The 27,397-nt window shown below is 43.2% G+C and overlaps 1 protein-coding gene across 1 annotated transcript in view; it reads left to right on the top strand.

Annotated features, from left to right (window-relative positions):
• Positions 1–24,893, top strand: part of LOC311099893 (tripartite motif-containing protein 3-like) — a gene marked incomplete at both ends in the record, with an annotated part of 36,172 nt that extends 11,279 nt beyond the window's left edge. The window contains 12 exons of the mRNA XM_084140612.1: positions 3,076–3,140; positions 3,570–3,750; positions 5,845–5,946; positions 8,043–8,141; positions 10,242–10,776; positions 11,040–11,143; positions 11,884–12,051; positions 12,588–12,756; positions 13,539–13,580; positions 14,728–14,798; positions 23,555–23,695; positions 24,741–24,893. Coding sequence (XP_083996738.1) covers positions 3,076–3,140; positions 3,570–3,750; positions 5,845–5,946; positions 8,043–8,141; positions 10,242–10,776; positions 11,040–11,143; positions 11,884–12,051; positions 12,588–12,756; positions 13,539–13,580; positions 14,728–14,798; positions 23,555–23,695; positions 24,741–24,893 — 1,830 coding nt within the window. The remainder of the gene's footprint in view (positions 1–3,075; positions 3,141–3,569; positions 3,751–5,844; positions 5,947–8,042; positions 8,142–10,241; positions 10,777–11,039; positions 11,144–11,883; positions 12,052–12,587; positions 12,757–13,538; positions 13,581–14,727; positions 14,799–23,554; positions 23,696–24,740) is intronic.
• Positions 24,894–27,397: the final 2,504 nt, after the last annotated feature.

The following is a 27,397-nucleotide window of genomic DNA, read 5'->3' as shown; positions in this document are numbered from 1 at the left end:
TGCCCTGCCCTCATATTTAGGCTCACATTGAAGTGTTTTACCATTTTCTTTTTAGGACAACCAGGGCTAAAAGTGGAACACACAACAATTTGACATAAACAGCTGCATCCATGAGCTGTATTGTTGCTAAAGCTTGGTTTTTTAAGGTTCTATCTGCGTTTTAGTCAAAATGTAGTTATTGACACATCCTTGTTCTGTTCAATGTTCTCTACCTACATAGTAAATATATAGTACTCTAAATAACTACCTACATAGTAAATATATAGTACTCTAAATAACTACCTATATAGTCAATATATAGTACTCTAAATAACTACCTATATAGTCAATATATAGTACTCTAAATAACTACCTATATAGTCAATATATAGTACTCTAAATAACTACCTATATAGTCAATATATAGTACTCTAAATAACTACCTATATAGTCAATATATAGTACTCTAAATAACTACCTATATAGTCAATATATAGTACTCTAAATAACTACCTATATAGTCAATATATAGTACTCTAAATAACTACCTATATAGTAAATATATAGTACTCTAAATAACTACCTATATAGTCAATATATAGTACTCTAAATAACTACCTATATAGTCAATATATAGTACTCTAAATAACTACCTATATAGTCAATATATAGTACTCTAAATAACTACCTATATAGTAAATATATAGTACTCTAAATAACTACCTATATAGTAAATATATAGTACTCTAAATACCTACCTATATAGTAAATATATAGTACTCTAAATAACTACCTATATAGTAAATATATAGTACTCTAAATAACTACCTATATAGTAAATATATAGTACTCTAAATACCTACCTATATAGTCAATATATAGTACTCTAAATAACTACCTATATAGTCAATATATAGTACTCTAAATAACTACCTATATAGTAAATATATAGTCCTCTAAATAACTACCTATATAGTCAATATATAGTACTCTAAATAACTACCTATATAGTAAATATATAGTACTCTAAATAACTACCTATATAGTAAATATATAGTACTCTAAATAACTACCTATATAGTCAATATATAGTACTCTAAATAACTACCTATATAGTAAATATATAGTACTCTAAATACCTACCTATATAGTCAATATATAGTACTCTAAATAACTACCTATATAGTCAATATATAGTCCTCTAAATAACTACCTATATAGTCAATATATAGTACTCTAAATACCTACCTATATAGTAAATATATAGTACTCTAAATAACTACCTATATAGTAAATATATAGTACTCTAAATAACTACCTATATAGTAAATATATAGTCCTCTAAATAACTACCTATATAGTCAATATATAGTACTCTAAATAACTACCTATATAGTCAATATATAGTACTCTGAATAACTACCTATATAGTAAATATATAGTACTCTAAATAACTACCTATATAGTAAATATATAGTACTCTAAATAACTACCTATATAGTCAATATATAGTACTCTAAATAACTACCTATATAGTCAGTATATAGTCCTCTAAATAACTACCTATATAGTCAATATATAGTACTCTAAATAACTACCTATATAGTAAATATATAGTACTCTAAATAACTACCTATATAGTAAATAAATAGTACTCTAAATAACTACCTATATAGTAAATATATAGTACTCTAAATAACTACCTATATAGTAAATATATAGTACTCTAAATACCTACCTATATAGTAAATATATAGTACTCTAAATAACTACCTATATAGTAAATATATAGTACTCTAAATAACTACCTATATAGTAAATATATAGTACTCTAAATAACTACCTATATAGTAAATATATAGTACTCTAAATAACTACCTATATAGTCAATATATAGTACTCTAAATAACTACCTATATAGTCAATATATAGTACTCTAAATAACTACCTATATAGTCAATATATAGTACTCTAAATAACTACCTATATAGTAAATATATAGTACTCTAAATAACTACCTATATAGTAAATATATAGTACTCCCAATACCCCAATTCATGTTGTAAAGGTGAAAAGAACACAATATATAAATTTCTGACACCATGATGGTACAGAACTTTAAAACCAATTATCTCAGAATCATTATTTTACCGTGGGACTCAATAATTAACAAGGGCCCCAGGACCAGTGGAAGCAAAATAGCCCCATAACATTAAAGATCCACCACCATATTTTACAGCAGGTATAAGGTTATTTTCTGCATGCTCCAAACACTCTACTGGTGGCCAAAGAGCTCAATTTTCATGTCGTCTGACCATAGCAACGGCTCCAAACCAAGTGCCAATTTCCTTTTTTCAAACTCCAGCTAGTGTATGGTTAGATGTCATGCCACATAGTCACATGACCATTGCAGGCCAACACCATGCACCGAACGTAGGCAGGCCTAAGTGCTACAATGAGCTGCCCATTTTGTGACTAAAAACATTCACGTACTGCGTTGCGTTCCGTTTTGTATTCTGATTCGTAAAGTCTGCCGAGCGTCTTACCCTAACGTTAACTCTGACCCTAACCTTAACTCTGACCCTAACCTTAACTCTGACGCTAACCCTGACCTTGACCCTGACCTTAACTCTGACCTTAACTCTGACCCTAACCCTGACCTTGACCCTAATCTTAACTCTGACCCTAACCCTGACCCTAACCTTAACTCTGACCCTAACCTTAACATTGACCCTAACTTTAACACTGACCCTAACCTTAACTCTGACCCTAACCCTGACCCTAACCTTAACACTGACCCTAACCTTAACTCTGACCCTGACCTTGACCCTAACCTTAACTCTGACCCTAACCGTAACACTGACCCTAACCTTAACACTGACCCTAACCTTAACTCTGACCCTAACCTTAACTCTGACCCTAACCTTAACTCTGACCCTAACCTTAACTCTGACCCTAACCTTAACACTGACCCTAAACTTAACACTGACCCTAACCTTAACTCTGACCCTAACCTTAACTCTGACCCTAACCCTGACCTTGACTCTAACCTTAACACTGACCCTAACCTTAACACTGACCCTGACGCTAACCCAGACCCGAGTCCTGACTCTAACCAAGACCCTAACCGTGAAGACCGAGCTAGATGCCATACGCAACCGGTATACGCTCAGATGTACCTATATACTCAGATGTCTGAAAACTTTAATAACTTTAAACCCTTGCTTCCTCGTCATCATTTCCTCCCTAACAAAGCTGGAGGAGGTCACAGGAAGGGACATTGGATTCTCTCCTGCAATGCACTGCAATCTCTCTCCTCTCTCCCTCCTTCCTCTCCTCCCCTCTCCTCTCCTCTCTCCTCCTCTCTCCTCTCTCCTCTCCTCTCTCCTCCTCTCTCCTCTCTCCTCTCTCCTCTCCTCCTCTCTCCTCTCTTCTCCTCTCCTCTTCCCTCCTCCTCTCTCCCTCCCCTCTCCTCTCCCTCATTTCTCCTCTCCCCTCCACTCTCCCTCCTTTCTCTTCTCTCTTCTCTCCTCCTCACTCCTCTCTCATCCTCTCTTCTCTCCTCCTCCCTCCTCTCTCCCTCCCTTTAGACTGCCCCAGCTAACAGCAGCTATAGAGCTGGTAGGAGAGATCTCCAAGCAGCTGACAGACAGGAAGAACGAGGCGGTGACAGAGATAAGCAGTACCTTCGAGGAGCTGGAGAGGGCGCTACAGCTCAGGAAGACAGCCCTCATCAATGACCTGGAGAACATATACTGCGCCAAGCAGAAGGTTAGACACACCCCCTCTAGGCTACAGACACACCCACTATGGGTCAGACACACCCCCTTTAGGCTAGACACATGCCTCAAAGCTAGACACACCCACTCTGAGCCAGACACACCCTCTCTGGGTCAGACACACCCACTCTGAGCCAGACATTTGCATTTACATTTGAGTCATTTAGTCCTCTTGAGTCCATTTCCCCATCAAAATCCTTCAGTTTAAGCCAGAGATCTGCTTTTTTTTTTGCGTGGGCTCGGTCTCAATCTACCGCATCCACCAATGGCATCTGTGGTGGAAGGTGGCCGAGCTACAGCGGTGTTTGTCAGACCATGAGACATCCCAAAAATCAGTCTTCTCACGAAGAAAAAAAAACGTCTGTAGCGTGCGAATGGTTTGGACTACAATATGACCACTCTATGGTAAGATGAGGCTCTCACGAACAGGAACATGTTGGTTGTTTTGCTCTAGGACGCCCACAAGCCTCACAGGACTCAGTACCAGTATAACAAATGAATGGAAGTATATATGGAATTAGTTTAGTGCCTAAAAAAGGGGTTAAATATTTGTTTTAAAAAATTATACAAAAATCATGCTCTTCCTTATATCTCTCAGACACTTCAAAACAAAATTCCTTTAGATAATTGGTTTGGAGTTGACTATCTGTGTTTACATTTATTAATATGTTATTCAATGCATTTCTATTGGTTTATAGCAGTAAGGCCAAATTCAATGTTACATACAAATTCAATAAAATGGGTCCTACAATTCTAAATCAAAAAGTTTAACGATACTTGGTATGAACATCTTAAAACAATTCCATATGTTACCTCTCCAACCTCTCCTCCCTGTCTACAACTCTCCAACCTCTCCTCCCTGTCTCTACCTCTCCAACCTCTCCTCCCTGTCTCTACCTCTCCAACCTCTCCAACCTCTCCAACTCTCCAACCTCTCCAACCTCTCCTCCCTGTCTCTATCTCTCCAACCTCTCCAACCTCTCCTCCCTGTCTCTACCTCTCCAACCTCTCCTCACTGTCTCTAACTCTCCAACCTCTCCTCCCTGTCTCTACCTCTCCAACCTCTCCTCCCTATCTCTACCTCTCCAACCTCTCCTCCCTGTCTCTACCTCTCCAACCTCTCCTCCCTGTCTCCAACTCTCCAACCTCTCCTCCCTGTCTCTACCTCTCCAACCTCTCCTCCCTGTCTCTACCTCTCCAACCTCTCCTCCCTGTCTCCAACTCTCCAACCTCTCCTCCCTGTCTCTACCTCTCCAACCTCTCCTCCCTGTCTCCAACTCTCCAACCTCTCCTCCCTGTCTCTACCTCTCCAACCTCTCCTCCCTGTCTCTAACTCTCCAACCTCTCCTCCCTGTCTCTACCTCTCCAACCTCTCCTCCCTGTCTCTACCTCTCCAACCTCTCCTCCCTGTCTCTACCTCTCCAACCTCTCCTCCCTGTCTCTACCTCTCCAACCTCTCCTCCCTGTCTCCAACTCTCCAACCTCTCCTCCCTGTCTCTACCTCTCCAACCTCTCCTCCCTGTTTCCAACTCTCCAACCTCTCCTCCCTGTCTCTACCTCTCCAACCTCTCCTCCCTGTCTCCAACTCTCCAACCTCTCCTCCCTGTCTCTAACTCTCCAACCTCTCCAACCTCTCCTCCCTGTCTCCAACTCTCCAACCTCTCCTCCCTGTCTCTAACTCTCCAACCTCTCCAACCTCTCCTCCCTGTCTCTAACTCTCCAACCTCTCCAACCTCTCCTCCCTGTCTCCAACTCTCCAACCTCTCCTCCCTGTCTCTACCTCTCCAACCTCTCCTCCCTGTCTCTACCTCTCCAACCTCTCCTCCCTGTCTCCAACTCTCCAACCTCTCCTCCCTGTCTCCAACTCTCCAACCTCTCCTCCCTGTCTCTACCTCTCCAACCTCTCCTCCCTGTCTCCAACTCTCCAACTCTCCAACCTCTCCTCCCTGTCTCCAACTCTCCAACTCTCCAACCTCTCCTCCCTGTCTCCAACTCTCCAACCTCTCCTCCCTGTCTCTAACTCTCCAACCTCTCCAACCTCTCCTCCCTGTCTCCAACCTCTCCAACCTCTCCTCCCTGTCTCCAGGTGCTCCAGGCCCAGCTCTCCTCTCTCCTCCAGGGGAAGGAACACATCCAGAGCAGCTGTAGTTTTACTGAACAGGCCCTGAGCCACGGCAGTGCCACAGAGGTTAGTAGACTGGTTAACCATCAACTCCATTACTATGCGCTTACAAAGCAATGACTATCACATAACATGTTATTACAAATGTATTGCTCAACTAATTACAGTGTTACTACACAGGTATAAGCACAACTTTACACCTGAAATGGTACCTGGTTGTACATATAAAGTCCTAATACCATTATGTTAAAACATAACTACTTTACACTGTTGTGGCTGAACACAGTAAAGTCCAAGGATGCATCCCAAATAGCTTCCCTATTCCCTGTATAAAGTAGTGCACTATATAGGGAATAGCCTATACACTAAAAACAACTGGTTCTATATATTACAAAAAAATAGTTATTTGTCTTGTAACCATAGCGGATCCCTTTTTGGTGCTATATAGAACCTTTTTTGAAGGTTCTATAAAGAACCATGTTCAGAAGGTTCTAAATGGAACCTGTATGGTGCTATAAACCTTTTTTTTTTTTTTTTTAAGGTTCTATATAACACCAGAAAAAAGGGTTCTGCTATGGTTACAACCCTTTTGGGGACTATATAGAACCTTTATGGAGAATGGTTCTATAAAGAACCTTTCTCAATCATAAAGGTTCTTTGTAAATCATTTTGAAGAACCATACAGGGTTTGTTATTCTGGTCAGCCATATTATATTATATAATATATAATATATATAATACTATATATATATATATATATATATATATATATATATATATATATATATATATATATAATATTATATTATATATAATATTATATTGTTTCAATTTCTTAGCTGCTATTACTATACTTCAAATCAATCTTTTGATATGTTTTTCATTAGTCCACTGTTGATACAGTCCCAAAATGTCAGCAGTTTTCAAGATATTGGACTTTCAAGAAGCAAAGTGTCACCGGCCGCATCATCATCATGATGCAAAATGCATCATGGACTAATTTAAATAAATACCAAAAGATAAATAATACCAAAAGATAGTTTATGAGTGGATTTTCCCTTTAATTTGGAAGTTGAATCAGGTGAGCTACCTCTGGAACAGCTGGGGGTCCCGGAGGAGAGAATGGAGAACCACTGATTTAGTCAGCTGTTCTCTATTGACACAAGGCCTCACATGAGTCACTCACAAGACACTGTCACTGGCCATAGTCATATATAATATATAATGGCAATATACAACACATTAGATCAACTGGAATGCCACTCCCACTCAAGGTTGCACAACAAGAGTTGTGAGCAAACCACACCCCCGAAATATTCTAATGATTCGCCATTCCCTCCATTTAATTATCACTAAAAGAGGAAAGAACCCCTTTGTGAGCTGCAAATAACCATTGAAGGGCTCAGAGGGTTCTTTGAGTCATTATGGTTCCACATAGAACCATCACCCTTCCCAAAGAACCCTTGAGGAACCCTATTTCCTTAGTGTGTAGGATGCCATTTGAGACGCAGCTCCAAGCTGCATTCACAACATCGCTTAATTTAATAAGTATCAGTATACGACTTGGAAAAATCCACTTGAACTCCCCTCCAACTGGTAATTACTAGTGGGAAACTCGTCTGTCATCCCTGAGCTCTGAGTTCCCCACTTGCACCTTTCTGATGTCATTTGTCAACAAAAAGGACAGCAAGCACAGCGGCATCTTCAGCAGTTATTGTTTATAAATACAAATTATTGATGCAAAATGTATTCTGTTCATCTTCCATTTGATGTATTGGTCCCGTGTGGCCCAGTTGATAGAGCATGGCAATACCAGAGTTGTGGGTTCAATTCCCACAGGGGACCAGTATGAATGAAGATGTATGCACTCACTACTGTAAGTCGTTCTGGATAAGAGTGTCTGCTAAATAAATAAAATGTCAAACAGAAAGCAGTTCTAGATGTACTTTTTATGGGCAAAAAAGAACAAACCAATCACCAGCCTCCAATGACCTCCATGTTGGGTGGTATTTCCCCCCCTTACAGTATATGTGAAATCATGTGTTTTTTCCGTAAGAACCAGTTCAAAACATGAATGCACCCAACTTATATTTACGACTTCAAAACTGGTCATTCCCACTTGGTTATGAATGCAGCATTATTTTCCTGTTGTTGTGTTGTAGGTACTGATGGTGCAGAAACAAATGAGTGAGCGGGTTTCTGCCATGGCTCGTCACGACTTCCCTGAACGGCCTCACCAGAACGCACACCTGGACTGTCAGGTAGGACATACAGGATACACACCTGGACTGTCAGGTAGGATACAGGATACACACCTGGACTGTCAGGTAGGATACAGGATACACACCTGGACTGTCAGGTAGGATACAGTATACGCACCTGGACTGTCAGGTAGGATACCGGATACACACCTGGACTGTCAGGTAGGATACAGGATACGCACCTGGACTGTCAGGTAGGATACCGGATACACACCTGGACTGTCAGGTAGGATACAGGATACACACCTGGACTGTCAGGTAGGATACAGGATACGCACCTGGACTGTCAGGTAGGATACCGGATACACACCTGGACTGTCAGGTAGGATACCGGATACACACCTGGACTGTCAGGTAGGATACCGGATACACACCTGGACTGTCAGGTAGGATACAGGATACACACCTGGACTGTCAGGTAGGATACAGGATACACACCTGGACTGTCAGGTAGGATACAGGATACACACCTGGACTGTCAGGTAGGATACAGGATACACACCTGGACTGTCAAGTAGGATACAGGATACACACCTGGACTGTCAGGTAGGATACAGGATACACACCTGGACTGACAGGTAGGATACAGGATACACACCTGGACTGTCAGGTAGGATACAGGATACACACCTGGACTGTCAGGTAGGATACAGGATACACACCTGGACTGTCAGGTAGGATACAGGATACACACCTGGACTGACAGGTAGGACATACAGGATACACACCTGGACAGTCAGGTAGGATACAGGATACACACCTGGACTGACAGGTAGGATACAGGATACACACCTGGACAGTCAGGTAGGATACAGGATACACACCTGGACTGTCAGGTAGAATACAGGATACACACCTGGACTGTCAGGTAGGATACAGGATACACACCTGGACTGTCAGGTAGGATACAGGATACACACCTGGACTGTCAGGTAGGATACAGGATACACACCTGGACTGTCAGGTAGGATACAGGATACACACCTGGACTGTCAGGTAGGATACAGGATACACACCTGGACTGTCAGGTAGGATACAGGATACACACCTGGACTGACAGGTAGGACATACAGGATACACACCTGGACTGTCAGGTAGGACATACAGGATACACACCTGGACTGTCAGGTAGGATACAGGATACACACCTGGACTGTCAGGTAGGACATACAGGATACACACCTGGACTGTCAGGTAGAATACAGGATACACACCTGGACTGTCAGGTAGGATACAGGATACACACCTGGACTGTCAGGTAGGATACAGGATACACACCTGGACTGTCAGGTAGGATACAGGATACACACCTGGACTGTCAGGTAGGATACAGGATACACACCTGGACTGTCAGGTAGGATACCGGATACACACCTGGACTGTCAGGTAGGATACCGGATACACACCTGGACTGTCAGGTAGGATACAGGATACACACCTGGACTGTCAGGTAGGATACCGGATACACACCTGGACTGTCAGGTAGGACATACAGGATACACACCTGGACTGTCAGGTAGGATACAGGATACACACCTGGACTGTCAGGTAGGATACAGGATACACACCTGGACTGTCAGGTAGGACATACAGGATACACACCTGGACTGTCAGGTAGAATACCGGATACACACCTGGACTGTCAGGTAGAATACAGGATACACACCTGGACTGTCAGGTAGGATACAGGATACACACCTGGACTGTCAGGTAGGATACAGGATACACACCTGGACTGTCAGGTAGGATACAGGATACACACCTGGACTGTCAGGTAGGATACCGGATACACACCTGGACTGTCAGGTAGGATACAGGATACACACCTGGACTGTCAGGTAGGATACCGGATACAGTCCCACACTATGGGCCACGGTGTATTCTTCTTATTCCTGTCTTGAGCCGTGGTTCATCCAACCGGAATGTTGCTAAAACATTTTGTTAAACTAAAACGTGTATGGTTAATGTTAAGGCTAGGAACGGGTTTCAGGGTTCATAGAATAAATGATAGTCCGCAAACCAGCTGGGGAAGCCTGGGACAGGAAATGAGGTCAGCATAAACAGGAAGTGTGTGGTTAATTAACCTACCCCCCCCTTCAGGTGGAGACAGAGGGCCTGCGTCGCTCCATCCAGAACCTGGGCGTCCTCATCACCACGGCAGCCGTAGGCCACACCTCCGTCGCCACAGGAGAGGGACTACGCCACGCAGCAACCGGACAACACGTCAGCATCACCGTGACGACCAAAGACAAGGACGGCGAGCTGGTGCGAACAGGGAACGCGGCGCTGAGGGCCGAGATCACGGCGGTGGCCGACGGAAGCCGCGTTGTCACGGAACCGGAGGTGACGGACAACAAGAACGGGACGTACGAGGTGGGATACACGCTACGGTCTGAGGGGGAGTTCTCCGTCGCTCTGTCCCTCTACGGCCAGCCGGTACGGGGCAGTCCCTTCCGGCTGCGGGCGGTCAAGCCCTCGGACGCGCTGCGGTCTCCGGATGACGTGAAGAGGAGGCTGAAGAGTCCTGGAGGGACAGGGGGTCATGTCAGACAGAAGGCTGTGAGGAGACCCTCCAGCATGTACAGCACCAGAAAGAAGGAAAACCCCATCGAGGATGAACTCATCCACAGAGTCGGTGAGACAACAACATCACAACACTGCCACAGCCACCACTTGATCATCTGATTGTTGTTGTTGTTGTGTAACTTGAGAACTGTCTGTGAGAGACAGAAAAACAGCCCAGATGGAAGGAGGAGTCTACATTATTCTCTCCAGGTACAATAATGAAGCATATATAAAGTGATGGTAGAGACGTGACTGTGTGTGTGTGTGTGTGTGTGTGTGTGTGTGTGTGTGTGTGTGTGTGTGTGTGCGTATGTGTGTTTACCTGTGGTCTAGGTACGCGGGGGAGGGAGAAGGGAGAGTTCACCAACCTGCAAGGGATCTCGGCCTCCAGCAACGGCAGAGTGGTGGTAGCAGACAGTAACAACCAGTGTATACAGGTAGGAGACCAGATAGTAACAACCAGTGTATACAGGTAGGATGACCAGATAGTAACAACCAGTGTATACAGGTAGGAGACCAGATAGTAACAACCAGTGTATACAGGTAGGAGACCAGATAGTAACAACCAGTGTATACAGGTAGGATGACCAGATAGTAACAACCAGTGTATACAGGTAGGATGACCAGATAGTAACAACCAGTGTATACAGGTAGGAGACCAGATAGTAACAACCAGTGTATACAGGTAGGAGAGACCAGATAGTAACAACCAGTGTATACAGGTAGGAGAGACCAGACAGTAACAACCAGTGTATACAGGTAGGAGACCAGATATTAACAACCAGTGTATACAGGTAGGAGACCAGATAGTAACAACCAGTGTATACAGGTAGGAGAGACCAGATAGTAACAACCAGTGTATACAGGTAGGACCAGATAGTAACAACCAGTGTATACAGGTAGGAGACCAGATATTAACAACCAGTGTATACAGGTAGGACCAGATAGTAACAACCAGTGTATACAGGTAGGACCAGACAGTAACAACCAGTGTATACAGGTAGGAGACCATCTATAGAACACAGGAGAGGGGAAACTAATGTGGTATACAACTACAGAGGGCATACTAAGAGCACGCAGTACTGGTAGACCCATAATGAAGCTTTACTGTAAACACTTATTTGTTTATTTAGATATTTAAGTCTCACTGCTGTCTGTTGTCCCGCCCCCTCGACAGGTGTTCTCCAATGAAGGGCAATTCAAGATGAGGTTTGGGGTCAGAGGTCGGTCGCCGGGGCAACTGCAGCGACCCACAGGCGTTACCGTGGATATGAACGGTGACATCATCGTGGCCGACTACGACAACCGATGGGTCAGCATCTTCTCCTCCGATGGGAAGTTCAAGGTAAGAGGTCAGAGGTCATCAGAGGTCATCAGAGGTCGTGAGACTCCCTCTCCAGTTTTAAAGCTAGAATCATTAGTTGCTACATACATTTTCTGACTTATGAATGAACGATATGTACCCATTGATTCTTGAAGAATATCACTTATAAATGCCTCATGAGCTTAGTTCAACTGTCGTTCCCCATCAGAACCCAAATAGAAACTTGTTTTACTCCAATCTTTGTAAAAAAAAACATAAATGTAAACAAACAGTGTATAGCCTGAAAACATGGTTAATACTATAACGTTGATATCATGGATGGTCAGTCCTTGAATCTATTGCTCTGTCTATGAATTTGAGAGTGGTTACATTATTCCAGGCCCATCCCTCAGCTACTTACGAAAACAGAGGCTGGGCGACGCGTTGTTATTTTTTTATTTTTATTTTTTTACTAAGGATTCCAGCCTTAAGGGTAAGACACAGCTTTAATGAACGACAGCCGTCCTATCGACTCTAACCACAAAACATTGGCTGTAATTTTCTGTTACTTTACTCAGAATAAGATCGGGGCGGGGCGCCTGTTGGGTCCCAAGGGCGTGGCGGTGGACAGGAACGGACACATCATTGCCGTGGACAACAAGGCGTGCTGCGTCTTCATCTTCCAGTCCAACGGGAAGCTGGTCACCAAGTTTGGCGCCAGGGGGACGTCCGAGAGACAGTTTGCAGGTAAGGGGGTTGGAGCCTAGAATGTTCAGTGATGTGAAACGTTCAGACAGCGATGTGATGAGTACAGCTGACACTATTTCCTATTCTTTATATTATCTGGGGATATACTGTATGTGTCAAAGCCTTTCAGAGTAGCAGTGCTGATATAGGATCAGGGCCAGTATCCACAAAGCCTTTCAGAGTAGCAGTGCTGATATAGGATCAGGGCCAGTATCCACAGAGCCTTTCAGAGTAGCAGTGCTGATATAGGATCAGGGCCAGTATCCACAGAGCCTTTCAGAGTAGCAGTGCTGATATAGGATCAGGGCCAGTATCCGCAGAGCCTTTCAGAGTAGCAGTGCTGATCTAAGATCGGTTTCGCCTTTTAGATCATAATGAATAAGACGGACAGATCCTGAATCAGCACTCTTACTCTGAGACGCTTTGTGGATATGGGCCCAGGTCCTCCCCGTCCACGTACTCGTATTAATTGGGATCTAAAAACTGATCCTAGATCAAGCAATCCTACTCTGAGACTGTTCTACACAACCCATTTTGTATCTGATCGTTATGAAACGTTCCTCCTGAACACGACCCACGTTCAGATTGACCTATCTGACACCTGCGGGATACAAGATGGCTGCCATGGCCCTGGTTGCCATTGGAAACCATGTCTTCCTGCAGAAGGAGAAAAACCTCTGTTATTTAGGTTGTTTTGTCTTTTCATCTCTGACTCTACCTTTGTTTGTTTCTTTCTGTCTTTTGTTTTTTTTTGTTTTTTTCTCCCTTTGTTTCTGTTTTAGAAAAAAGTGGTGCAAACTTAAATAGATCTGGCCCAGTGTTCAGTAAGTATTGAGTGTGGCCCCGCCCCTTACCCAGACTGCACTATTCTGTCTAACCTGCATCTCCTGCCCTGACGTTGTAGGCCCTTGAAATTGTATCTGAAATCTTCCCAGATCACTCTGTGCCTGATATATGTCAAACATAACAAAAGATTGATACATATGTCATCATAATATCATGATCGTTACAATCATTGTTGTTCTAACTGTGTTTAATGTAATGCATAAGATGAATGAGCAGGAATTTAGTGAAATTGATTAGAAACGAACCCATTTGTGAATAAATATTACATCCATAGGCATTTCAAAACACCTGAACAATGAGTTAAATTAAAATAAATCGGTAGTACTGAAAAGGAGTTTGATTAAACCATAGAGATAGATAGAGATCTTATCTTTGTATTTGTGCCATTATGGCATCTCCATTTTAAAGTAGTCAATTGTCTTCTTCTTTTGTGTTTGAAAAAAAAGTGTTAAGCTAATATTGGTGAAGTGTTTGAGTCCTGAACCAAATCTTGTGTTATTCATCTATTGTGGCCTCTAGATAGCAGTGATATAGCTTTAAGCCATTTACAAACCATAGGCAACCCAAGCCATTTACAAACCATAAGCAACCCAATTTAAAGAAGAAGACAATGGTTTCTGATCATTGGCTGATTGCTCCCAACCAATAGGAATCCCCACCCGGTTGACGACTTTAAAATGGTAGAAGCCCTCAATGGCAATGTCCATGCTAAAACCAGTTATAACCATCTAGAGATCTCTATCGATCTCTGGATCAAATGTATGTAATCAACCTGATTGGTTCATTTGTACATTTATGATTAGTCTGTGTTGTTATCTGTTTTAACAAACCTTTTTTATTTTTTGTACTTATGTATTGTATATCGTTTTTTTGTGTGGTGTGGTTTTCATATAAGCCCTTGGGCTTCCAACCACCTGCAGACTGTTTATTTTATATTTATTTATATGTATTGTTTGTTTATCACTTATTTTCTTTGGTGCAAATAAATTAAACCTAAAAGTAAACGTAAGTAATCAAACCAGTATTGTAGAGGACATTAGTCATGCTAACATGCATCACTTTCTCTCTGTCTCTCTCTCTCGGTCTCTCTCTTTCTCTCTCTCTCTCTCTCTCTCTCTCCCCCAGGTCCACACTTTGTTGCAGTGAACAACAAGAATGAAATCATTGTGACAGATTTCCACAATCATTCTGTAAAGGTAAGTCAAACTTTACGCTGTGATCAAGGAATGAGGGAATAAAAGAAAAATGCTTTCTTCATTTGAAAATATATAGTTGTGTGACGAAGTGGATCTATCCCCACTCGTCACGAACACGCACACAGTCTAATCTGCCATTATATTAAAAGAGCATTCTATTGCCCATATGCATTTGCCATTTCTTTCTGAAAGCATTACATTGTCCATTACTATATTATCCTTTAGCTCCTTTGTTAGCAGCTAGCTACAGTTTATAGTTATTTGTTAGCAGTTAGCTACAGTTTATAGTTATTTGTTAGCAGTTAGCTACAGTTTATAGTTATTTGTTAGTAGTTAGCTACAGTTTATAGTTATTTGTTAGCAGTTAGCTACAGTTTATAGTTATTTGTTAGCAGTTAGCTACAGTTTATAGTTATTTGTTAGTAGTTAGCTACAGTTTATAGTTATTTGTTAGCAGTTAGCTACAGTTTATAGTTATTTGTTAGCAGTTAGCTACAGTTTATAGTTATTTGTTAGCAGTTAGATATAGTTTATAGTTCATTGTTAGCAGTGGTAAGCTACAGTTTATTCCCAAGCAAAGTCAATATTTTGTCTCCTCGGCTATAAAAGGTTGTAACACAGACTCTGAATGTCATAGAGACAAACCAAAGATATCCCGTATGTGTCATGGTCAGCATTTTACAGCTTGTTTCTAGCATAAAGCTTTGCGAATTAAAGTGCAGATATAGATTGCTGTCATCAAGGCAAAGGGTGGCTATTTGAAGAATCTCAAATATAAAATATATTTTGATTTGTTTAACACTTTTTTGGTTACTACATGATTCCATATGTGTTATTTCATAGTTGTGATGTCTTCACTATTATTCTACAATGTAGAAAATAGTAAAAAAAATAAAGAAAAACCCTTGAATGAGTAGGTATTCTAAAACTTTTGACCGGTAGTGTACATATCATTCACACTGGTAAAGCGGCTAGGCCTACTGTAAATTGCATTATGGCTGAGCATGGACATGCCAAACATTGTCAATAGGCAAGATAAAATGCATTATTGATAAGGCCTAAAATGAGAGCAAATAATTCTAGTCTAATTCTAAACAAAAAGAAACAACAACTGGTTTTAAATAGGCTGTCTAAATATACTTACAGGCACCATATAATATTAAAACAACGCAGACTATGGAGGGTTTTATGCACATCCAAACTTTAAACAGTAGCTGGACAAAGATCCAATATGAAGAGAAAGGGAGAGTGTCCAATCCCTTTTACTGCTCACAAATATAATGTTTTATATACATATTGGAACCATCTTACAGATCACATTCACACTTCTCCAGAAGGTGCATCGCATGCGCCATGGACGTTCTCACCATAAAACCAGGACAATGAATCCTTCTAATAAAATTCAACAAAAAACAAGCAATCTGTTCGTTTTTTTAAACAACAACAACAATAAATAAAGGTTACATGTAATGATGTCATAAAACCACCAGGATAAAAAAGACAGGCATTGTTGTTGAACCAGCCTTCATTATAGTAGACCTGAGGGAGGGCTTGGGTTGTTGTTGAACCAGCCTTCATTATAGTAGACCTGAGGGAGGGCTTGTTGTTGAACCAGCCTTCATTATAGTAGACCTGAGGGAGGGCTTGTTGTTGAACCAGCCTTCATTATAGTAGACCTGAGGGAGGGCTTGTTGTTGAACCAGCCTTCATTATAGTAGACCTGAGGGAGGGCTTGGGTTGTTGTTGAACCAGCCTTCATTATAGTAGACCTGAGGGAGGGCTTGTTGTTGAACCAGCCTTCATTATAGTAGACCTGAGGGAGGGCTTGGGTTGTTGTTGAACCAGCCTTCATTATAGTAGACCTGAGGGAGGGCTTGGGTTGTTGTTGAACCAGCCTTCGTTATAGTAGACCTGAGGGAGGGCTTGTTGTTGAACCAGCCTTCATTATAGTAGACCTGAGGGAGGGCTTGTTGTTGAACCAGCCTTCATTATAGTAGACCTGAGGGAGGGCTTGGGTTGTTGTTGAACCAGCCTTCATTATAGTAGACCTGAGGGAGGGCTTGGGTTGTTGTTGAACCAGCCTTCATTATAGTAGACCTGAGGGAGGGCTTGGGTTGTTGTTGAACCAGCCTTCATTATAGTAGACCTGAGGGAGGGCTTGTTGTTGAACCAGCCTTCATTATAGTAGACCTGAGGGAGGGTTGTTGTTGAACCAGCCTTCATTATAGTAGACCAGAGGGAGGGCTTGGGTTGTTGTTGAACCATCCTTCATTATAGTAGACCTGAGGAAGGGCTTGTTGTTGAACCATCCTTCATTATAGTAGACCTGAGGAAGGGCTTGTTGTTGAACCAGCCTTCATTATAGTAGACCAGAGGGAGGGCTTGGGTTGTTGTTGAACCAGCCTTCATTATAGTAGACCTGAGGGAGGGTTTGTTGTTGAACCAGCCTTCATTATAGTAGACCTGAGGGAGGGCTTGTTGTTGAACCAGCCTTCATTATAGTAGACCTGAGGGAGGGCTTGGGTTGTTGTTGAACCAGCCTTCATTATAGTAGACCTGAGGGAGGGCTTGTTGTTGAACCAGCCTTCATTATAGTAGACCTGAGGGAGGGCTTGTTGTTGAACCAGCCTTCATTATAGTAGACCTGAGGGAGGGCTTGTTGTTGAACCAGCCTTCATTATAGTAGACCTGAGGGAGGGGCTTGTTGTTGAACCATCCTTCATTATAGTAGACCTGAGGGAGGGGCTTGTTGTTGAACCATCCTTCATTATAGTAGACCTGAGGGAGGGGCTTGTTGTTGAACCAGCCTTCATTATAGTAGACCTGAGGGAGGGGCTTGTTGTTGAACCAGCCTTCATTATAGTAGACCTGAGGGAGGGCTTGTTGTTGAACCAGCCTTCATTATAGTAGACCTGAGGGAGGGCTTGTTGTTGAACCAGCCTTCATTATAGTAGACCTGAGGGAGGGTTGTTGTTGAACCAGCCTTCATTATAGTAGACCTGAGGGAGGGCTTGGGTTGTTGTTGAACCAGCCTTCATTATAGTAGACCTGAAGGAGGGCTTGTTGTTGAACCAGCCTTCATTATAGTAGACCTGAGGGAGGGCTTGGGTTGTTGTTGAACCAGCCTTCATTATAGTAGACCTGAGGGAGGGCTTGGGTTGTTGTTGAACCAGCCTTCATTATAGTAGACCTGAGGGAGGGCTTGCTGTTGAACCAGCCTTCATTATAGTAGACCTGAGGGAGGGCTTGTTGTTGAACCAGCCTTCATTATAGTAGACCTGAGGGAGGGCTTGGGTTGTTGTTGAACCAGCCTTCATTATAGTAGACCTGAGGGAGGGCTTGGGTTGTTGTTGAACCAGCCTTCATTATAGTAGACCTGAGGGAGGCCTTGGGTTGTTGTTGAACCAGCCTTCATTATAGTAGACCTGAGGGAGGGCTTGGGTTGTTGTTGAACCAGCCTTCATTATAGTAGACCTGAGGGAGGGCTTGTTGTTGAACCAGCCTTCATTATAGTAGACCTGAGGGAGGGCTTGGGTTGTTGTTGAACCAGCCTTCATTATAGTAGACCTGAGGGAGGGCTTGTTGTTGAACCAGCCTTCATTATAGTAGACCTGAGGGAGGGCTTGGGTTGTTGTTGAACCAGCCTTCATTATAGTAGACCTGAGGAGGGCTTGTTGTTGAACCAGCCTTCATTATAGTAACTCCCGAGTGGCGCAGTGGTCTAAGGCACTGCATCGCAGTGCTAGCTGTGCCACTAGAGATCCTGGTTCGAATCCAGGCTCTGTCGTAGCCGGCCGCGACCGGGAGACCCATGGGGCGGCGCGCACAATTGGCCCAGCGTCGTCCAGGGTAGGGGAGGGAATGGCCGGCAGGGGATGTAGCTCAGTTGGTAGAGCATGGCGTTTGCAACACCAGGGTTGTGGGTTCGATAAAAAAATAATGTATGCACTAACTGTAAGTCGCTCTGGATAAGAGCGTCTGCTAAATGACTAAAATGTAAATGTAAATGTAGATCTGAGGGAGGGCTTGTTGTTGAACCAGCCTTCATTATAGTAGACCTGAGGGAGGGCTTGGGTTGTTGTTGAACCAGCCTTCATTATAGTAGACCTGAGGAAGGGCTTGGGTTGTTGTTGAACCATCCTTCATTATAGTAGATCTGAGGGAGGGCTTGTTGTTGAACCAGCCTTCATTATAGTAGGCCTGAGGGAGGGGTTGGCTTGTTGTTGAACCAGCCTTCATTATAGTAGACCTGAGGGAGGGCTTGGGTTGTTGTTGAACCAGCCTTCATTATAGTAGACCTGAGGAAGGGCTTGTTGTTGAACCAGCCTTCATTATAGTAGACCTGAGGGAGGGCTTGTTGTTGAACCAGCCTTCATTATAGTAGACCTGAGGGAGGGCTTGGGTTGTTGTTGAACCAGCCTTCATTATAGTAGACCTGAGGGAGGGCTTGTTGTTGAACCAGCCTTCATTATAGTAGACCTGAGGGAGGGCTTGTTGTTGAACCAGCCTTCATTATAGTAGACCTGAGGGAGGCCTTGGGTTGCTGTTGAACCAGCCTTCATTATAGTAGACCTGAGGGAGGGCTTGGGTTGTTGTTGAACCAGCCTTCATTATAGTAGACCTGAGGGAGGGCTTGGGTTGTTGTTGAACCAGCCTTCGTTATAGTAGACCTGAGGAAGGGCTTGTTGTTGAACCAGCCTTCATTATAGTAGACCTGAGGGAGGGCTTGGGTTGTTGTTGAACCAGCCTTCATTATAGTAGACCTGAGGGAGGGCTTGGGTTGTTGTTGAACCAGCCTTCATTATAGTAGACCTGAGGGAGGGCTTGGGTTGTTGTTGAACCAGCCTTCATTATAGTAGACCTGAGGGAGGGCTTGGGTTGTTGTTGAACCAGCCTTCATTATAGTAGACCTGAGGGAGGGCTTGTTGTTGAACCAGCCTTCATTATAGTAGACCTGAGGGAGGGCTTGGGTTGTTGTTGAACCAGCCTTCATTATAGTAGACCTGAAGGAGGGCTTGGGTTGTTGTTGAACCAGCCTTCATTATAGTAGACCTGAGGGAGGGCTTGTTGTTGAACCAGCCTTCATTATAGTAGACCTGAGGGAGGGCTTGGGTTGTTGTTGAACCAGTCTTCATTATAGTAGACCTGAAGGAGGGCTTGGGTTGTTGTTGAACCAGCCTTCATTATAGTAGACCTGAGGGAGGGCTTGTTGTTGAACCAGCCTTCATTATAGTAGACCTGAAGGAGGGCTTGGGTTGCTGTTGAACCAGCCTTCATTATAGTAGACCTGAGGGAGGGCTTGTTGTTGAACCAGCCTTCATTATAGTAGACCTGAGGGAGGGCTTGTTGTTGAACCAGCCTTCATTATAGTAGACCTGAAGGAGGGCTTGGGTTGTTGTTGAACCATCCTTCATTATAGTAGACCTGAGGGAGGGCTTGTTGTTGAACCAGCCTTCATTATAGTAGACCTGAGGGAGGGCTTGTTGTTGAACCAGCCTTCATTATAGTAGACCTGAGGGAGGGCTTGGGTTGTTGTTGAACCAGCCTTCATTATAGTAGACCTGAGGGAGGGCTTGTTGTTGAACCAGCCTTCATTATAGTAGACCTGAGGGAGGGCTTGTGTTGTTGTTGAACCAGCCTTCATTATAGTAGACCTGAGGGAGGGCTTGGGTTGTTGTTGAACCAGCCTTCATTATAGTAGACCTGAGGGAGGGCTTGGGTTGTTGTTGAACCAGCCTTCATTATAGTAGACCTGAAGGAGGGCTTGGGTTGTTGTTGAACCAGCCTTCATTATAGTGGACCTGAGGGAGGGCTTGGGTTGTTGTTGAACCAGCCTTCATTATAGTAGACCTGAGGGAGGGCTTGGGTTGTTGTTGAACCAGCCTTCATTATAGTAGACCTGAAGGAGGGTTGTTGTTGAACCAGCCTTTGTTGAACCAGTCTTATTTCCAAATGGTCTCTGGAGCCAAACCCTTTATCGACAGCCTTCACTACTTCGCGATTGCAATGGGCAGGACAAAAATAAAACAGTCTTCATTGAGAGGAGGGGAGGCTATGCTTGGAAGAAAAAATAAAATAAAAAAATCTACATATGAAGTACACAAGCACCAAAAGCACAGTACTCTTGTTCCATGTGCATATGGGCAGTGTGCGTCACGGCTGCATAGGCTGTGTTTTCCGCTGTCAAAAGTCATGCCATAACCAACTGCACTTTGGATCGTGTTTTTAAGGACACACCTCAAATATTTCCACCACTCCCATCTGAGCACAAGTGAGCGGATATAAGAAAGGTAAATTGCCAATCCTTGTGCAACAGTTTTGAGAATAGCAGAGTGCTGGCTTTAACAGGTCGAAATGGCCAACTAATGTGCATTTGACCGCTTTAATGCCAGCCGAAAATAGAGCGCAAGCGTCAAACAGGTAGGCCTACCTCTTATTTCTGGAATAGGAAGAAATAGGCTCCAACACAAATCCCTCTTTTTGTTAGAAGCCTAAAGTCAAATTAAAATGAAGACTGTTTATATGAATTAGGCCTTTTCGAATTAGCCTACTTTCAGCACCAATGGGCTGTCCATCTCCGCGGCTGCCGCTTCATAGTCATGTAAGTTATGTAAATTACTAGAATATGGCTTATTGTGAGGTCAATAATGCTGATAAATAGCTTCATTATGGGCAACGAAACATATTGTTTTTATTCAAATCCATTATAGCAGTAGCAAGCTTACCTGCAGTCCTCATCTTCAAGCTCTCCCTCTAACTGAACAGGACATCAGTAGGTCTAATCCGCGCCCACAGATATTGCATTTGTTTGTCAAATAAAACATTATTTTCGGAAGAAGCCTTTGAAGTGCCACATACAGCCATTGGTTAGGCAGCACAAAAGGGTTTACATCAGCAAGAGCAGGCCGGGGCTTATGATTGGGAACGCCTATCCATTGCAGTGTAGCCTAGGTAATATACACCATCCCAGCAGCGCAAAAACTCAGGAAGGAAGTACATTTTCTTAGAAATATAACTTTGCCCTGTGCTTCTCCCAGCATGCTCTTGGTATAGCCTATAGTATAGGCTAAGGATTATTTGATTGAGGCCAGACTAGGTACACTTGATATTGCGCGCCCAGCAGAGAATAAGGGACGAGCGCCAACATCGAGATATACACAATAAGATACTAATTCTGAGCAATATGACATTTAATCGATTAGAAATTACATGACCCTTCCCAGGACTGAAATTGAAAAAGCACGACCCTCCCCCATTTTCCTCTGGGTAACAATTGTTTACATTTCGACAGCTCCCTCAGCAGTAACATACAGTTTATAGTTCTCAGTTAGCAGTAAACTACAGTTTATAGTTCTTAGTTAGCAGTAACATACAGTTTATAGTTCTTAGTTAGCAGTAACATACAGTTTATAGTTCTTAGTTAGCAGTAACATACAGTTTATAGTTCTTAGTTAGCAGTAACATACAGTTTATAGTTCTTAGTTAGCAGTAACATACAGTTTATAGTTCTTAGTTAGCAGTAACATACAGTTTATAGTTCTTAGATAGCAGTAACATACAGTTTATAGTTCTTAGTTAGCAGTAACATACAGTTTATAGTTCTTAGTTAGCAGTAACATACAGTTTATAGTTCTTAGTTAGCAGTAACATACCGTTTATAGTTCTTAGTTAGCAGTAACATACAGTTTATAGTTCTTAGTTAGCAGTAACATACAGTTTATAGTTCTTAGTTAGCAGTAACATACAGTTTATAGTTCTTAGTTAGCAGTAACATACAGTTTATAGTTCTTAGTCAGCAGTAACATACAGTTTATAGTTCTTAGTCAGCAGTAACATACAGTTTATAGTTCTTAGTTAGCAGTAACATACAGTTTATAGTTCTTAGTTAGCAGTAACATACAGTTTATAGTTCTTAGTTAGCAGTAACATACAGTTTATAGTTCTTAGTCAGCAGTAACATACAGTTTATAGTTCTTAGTTAGCAGTAACATACAGTTTATAGTTCTTAGTTAGCAGTAACATACAGTTTATAGTTCTTAGTTAGCAGTAACATACAGTTTATAGTTCTTAGTTAGCAGTAACATACAGTTTATAGTTCTTAGTTAGCAGTAACATACAGTTTATAGTTCTTAGTTAGCAGTAACATACCGTTTATAGTTCTTAGTTAGCAGTAACATACAGTTTATAGTTCTTAGTTAGCAGTAACATACCGTTTATAGTTCTTAGTTAGCAGTAACATACAGTTTATAGTTCTTAGTTAGCAGTAACATACAGTTTATAGTTCTTAGTTAGCAGTAACATACAGTTTATAGTTCTTAGTTAGCAGTAGCATACCGTTTATAGTTCTTAGTTAGCAGTAACATACAGTTTATAGTTCTTAGTTAGCAGTAACATACCGTTTATAGTTCTTAGTTAGCAGTAACATACAGTTTATAGTTCTTAGTTAGCAGTAACATACCGTTTATAGTTCTTAGTTAGCAGTAACATACAGTTTATAGTTCTTAGTTAGCAGTAACATACCGTTTATAGTTCTTAGTTAGCAGTAACATACAGTTTATAGTTCTTAGTTAGCAGTAACATACAGTTTATAGTTCTTAGTTAGCAGTAACATACAGTTTATAGTTCTACTGAATCTCTGCCCTTAAGAATATCTCTGCGCTGCATATTCTACTGAATCTCTGTCCTCCATCTGTCCACCTCTCCCAGCTGGACATCACATAGGTGTGTGTGTGTGTGTGTCTATTTCCTGTCCCCAGGTGTACAGTGCGGATGGTGAGTTCCTGTTTAAATTTGGTTCCCATGGCGAAGGGAACGGCCAGTTCAATGCCCCCACCGGAGTTGCCGTGGACACCAACGGGAACATCATCGTGGCCGACTGGGGCAACAGCCGCATACAGGTGAGGCCACACCCACATCACCTAATACAGGTGAGGGCACACACAGAGCACCTAATACAGGTGAGGCCACACCCACAGCACCTAATACAGGTGAGGCCACACCCACAGCACCTAATACAGGTGAAGCCACACCCACAACACCTAATACAGGTGAAGCCACACCCACAGCACCTAATACAGGTGGAGATGTTGTTTCCTACCTTCACCACCTGGGGGCGGCCCATCAGGAAGTCCAGGACCCAGTTGCACAGGGTGGGGTTCAGACCCAGGGCCCTGAGCTTAATGATGAGCTTGGAGGGTACTACGGTGTTGAATTCTGAGCTATAATCAATGAACAGCATTCTTACATAGGTATTCCTCTTGTCCAGATGGGATAGGGCAGTGTGCAGTGCGATGGCGACTGCGTCATACGTGGATCTATTGGGGTGGTATGCAAATTGAAGTGGGTCTAGGGTGTCAGGTAAGGTACAGGTGATATGATCCTTAACTAGCCTCTCAAAGTACTTCATGATGACAGAAGTGAGTGTTACAGGGCAATAATCATTTAGTTCAGTTACCTTCACTTTCTTGGGTACAGGAACAATGGTGGACATCTTGAAGCAAGTGGGGACAGCAGACTGGGATAGGGAGAGATTGAATATGTCCATAAACACTCCAGCCAGCTGGTCTGCACATGCTCTGAGAACGCAGCTTTGGATGCCTTCTGGGCCGGCAGCCTTGCAAGGGTTAACACGCTTACATGTCTTACTCACGTCGGCAGTGGCCCGCATCGGCAGCTCTGTGTTTTTCTCGAAGCGAGCGCAAAAGGTCTTTAGCTTGTCCGGGAGCGAGGCGGCGGTGTCCACGACGTGGCTGGTTTTCCCTTTATAATCAGTGATTGTCTGAGCCGTTGAAGAGGAAATGTCCTCTTCATCTAAGACGTTGTTTTCCCAAGCGGGAGCCTGGGGTTCAGACAATTTACAATACAATACAAAGTCAGATGTAAAAAAAGGTCTGCAAGAACATAATTGAACCCCAAAACTGAAACCCCTTCTTCTTTCCCCAGGTGTTTGACAGCACTGGTTCCTTCCTGTCCTACATCAACACATCAGCTGACCCTCTCTACGGCCCCCAGGGTCTGACCCTCACCTCTGATGGACACGTGGCCGTAGCCGACTCTGGGAACCACTGCTTCAAGATCTACCGCTACCTACAGTGATCGGGAGATGGAGGGAGGGGTGGAGGGAGGGATGGAGGGATTTGGATGGAGGGAGGGAGGGATGGAGGGAGGGGTGGAGGGATGGAGGGATGGAGGGATGGAGGGATGGACGGAGAGGTGGAGACATGGACCGACAGAACAACTGCTTCAAGGCCTACTGCTTCCTACAGTAGGATGGATGGATGGAGAGATGGAGGGACGGAGAGGTGGACAGACAGAACCACAGTTCTTAAACTACTACCTACAGTAGAAGGACTGCCAGTTGGGACTCGCCCCTGCAGCTTTACCATCCTCCCTGTGTTTCTGCACCTACCATTCTGCCAAACTCTCCAGCCAGACAAGAGACAAACACAGAACTGAACTCCCCTTTAGGAGGCTGGAGTGGAATGGAAAAGAGGACGTTATCATAGGTGAATCAGATAAATACTCGACAACGACCTTATCAGGAAACAGCGTTAATATGGCCATACCCCATGAAACAGAGATAATATGTCCATACTCCATGAAACAGAGATAATATGTCCATACTCTGTGTCTATTGGGGCGGCAGGTAGCTTAGTGGGTAAGAGCGTTGTGCCAGTAACCGAAAGGTCGCTGGTTCTAATCCCCGAGCCGACTAGGTGACAAATCTGTCGATGTGCCCTTAAGCAAGGCACTTAACCCTAATTGCTCCTGTAAGTCGCTCTGGATAAGAGCGTCTGCTAAATGACTAAAATGTAATGTAATGTATTCCATCGGGGACCACGTTGGAAACAAGTGGAATCGCTTTAGCGTTTTATCCCCTGGGTTATAGTCAGCCATCTTTTACCAATAAATCTAAAAGGAGCGTCACATCCGCCATCTTGTGTGATCCATAACCATATATAGATGTACATAATGCATATTTTGTGTGTAGCAGTATCTGAATACTTTCCTCCTGTACATGTTAAACTATAGACTTCAGATCAATGCACTGTCGACCACTTCACAAGATACAGTATGTGAGGTAGAACTGTACGAAGTTAAACACATTTCTAGTTGTGAACTTTAACAAGCAAAGGACTTGGTTGTTTTTTTTTGTAGATTGTTTCTACATGATTTTAATCTTTAAACAAATCATTAGTTCTAATTGGCCCTGCTGTGTAGCCGTCCTCCTCTTCCTGGCCTTGGGTGTGTCCCAATAATTCCTCCTTCCTTCTGCACTTGTTCGGGCTAAAGTGAGTTTCCATATACCAGTCATTTCCTTTTGATAGAGTCGATGTCCGCGCCCCCACGGAAATCTAATTAGTCTGTTTAAGCTAGAGAGATCTGGGCTGCGTCTCAATCCACCGGCATCCGCCAACGTGTCGTCCTTCCGCATCTGCGGTGGAAAAGTGGCAGAGCTACAGCGGTGTTTGTCAGACCAGGAGACATCCCGGAAAATCGGTCTTCTCACGAAAAAAAGGCCTGTAGTGTCCACACGGTTTTTGAAAAGATGAGACTCTCACAAACACGTGTGCTCTCCGTTTTGCGCTACGACCCCCCACAAGCGTCAAGGACTCGTCTGAAGTCGGTACCACCGATCTGCCAACCTCTGTCTGTAGCGTCCGAACAGTTTGGGCTACACACTAATATGACCCCACCATCAAAACGACTCTCACGAACACGTACACGTCAGTTGTTTTGCTCTAGGATGCCCACAAGCCTCACAAGACTAGTCTGAAGGTGCCAGTTTATACATGGAAGTACTTCAGTGCCCAAGAATAGGGGGGAAATATGGGTAATTAAAAAAAACATGAATTTCCTGATCTTTCTTATACTGTATCTCAGATATAGAACAGACACTTCAAAACCTTATTCCTTTTGACTAACTGTTTTGACATGTATGAATATCTTATTCGATGCATTTATATGGGCTGATAGCCATTTGGGAAAAATACCTTCCTCTCCTCGACTCCTCCGTCCTCTCTCCTCCGTGACCCGGAAACTGATAAGTGGTCGAGGAGAGTGTCAATTCGTTAGTAGGGGAATGGAAGAGTGTCCTCCCCTCCCAGATAGCCTCCTTTCACCGAGGACAGTGCTTTATGGAAGGGTTTAAATATCTGCCACACCCCCTTTGAATCAACGTTTGCTTTGTCGGAGGAGAAAAGCAAACCTTTATAAACTAGATGCAACATCGTTTTATCTATAATATATCTGCCACAACTAGCAACATTTTTATTTTTACACATATATTTTGAGATTCCTCCTCTGTAAACGGCATTTGCCTGTGTAACAGTGTTGCTTCCGTCCCTCTCCTTGCCTCTACCTGGGCTCGAACCAGGGACCCTCTGCACACATCGACAACAGTCACCCTCGAAGCACCGTTACCCGTCGCCTCCACAAAAGCCGCGGCCCTTGCAGAGCAAGGGGAACAACTACTTCAAGGTCTCAGCGCGAGTGACGTCACCGATTGAAACTCTACTAGTGCGCACCGCTAACTAGCTAGCCATTTCACACCGGATGACGCGCCAGTGGACAAGGAGAGTCTCATTTCAGTTACATTT

The sequence above is a fragment of the Coregonus lavaretus genome (assembly GCF_964263955.1).
Source record: "Coregonus lavaretus genome assembly, chromosome: 24".
NCBI classification, from domain to species: Eukaryota; Metazoa; Chordata; class Actinopteri; order Salmoniformes; family Salmonidae; genus Coregonus; species Coregonus lavaretus.
Note: the sequence above shows the minus strand (reverse complement) of the source record. Positions and strands in the feature narration are given on the sequence as shown.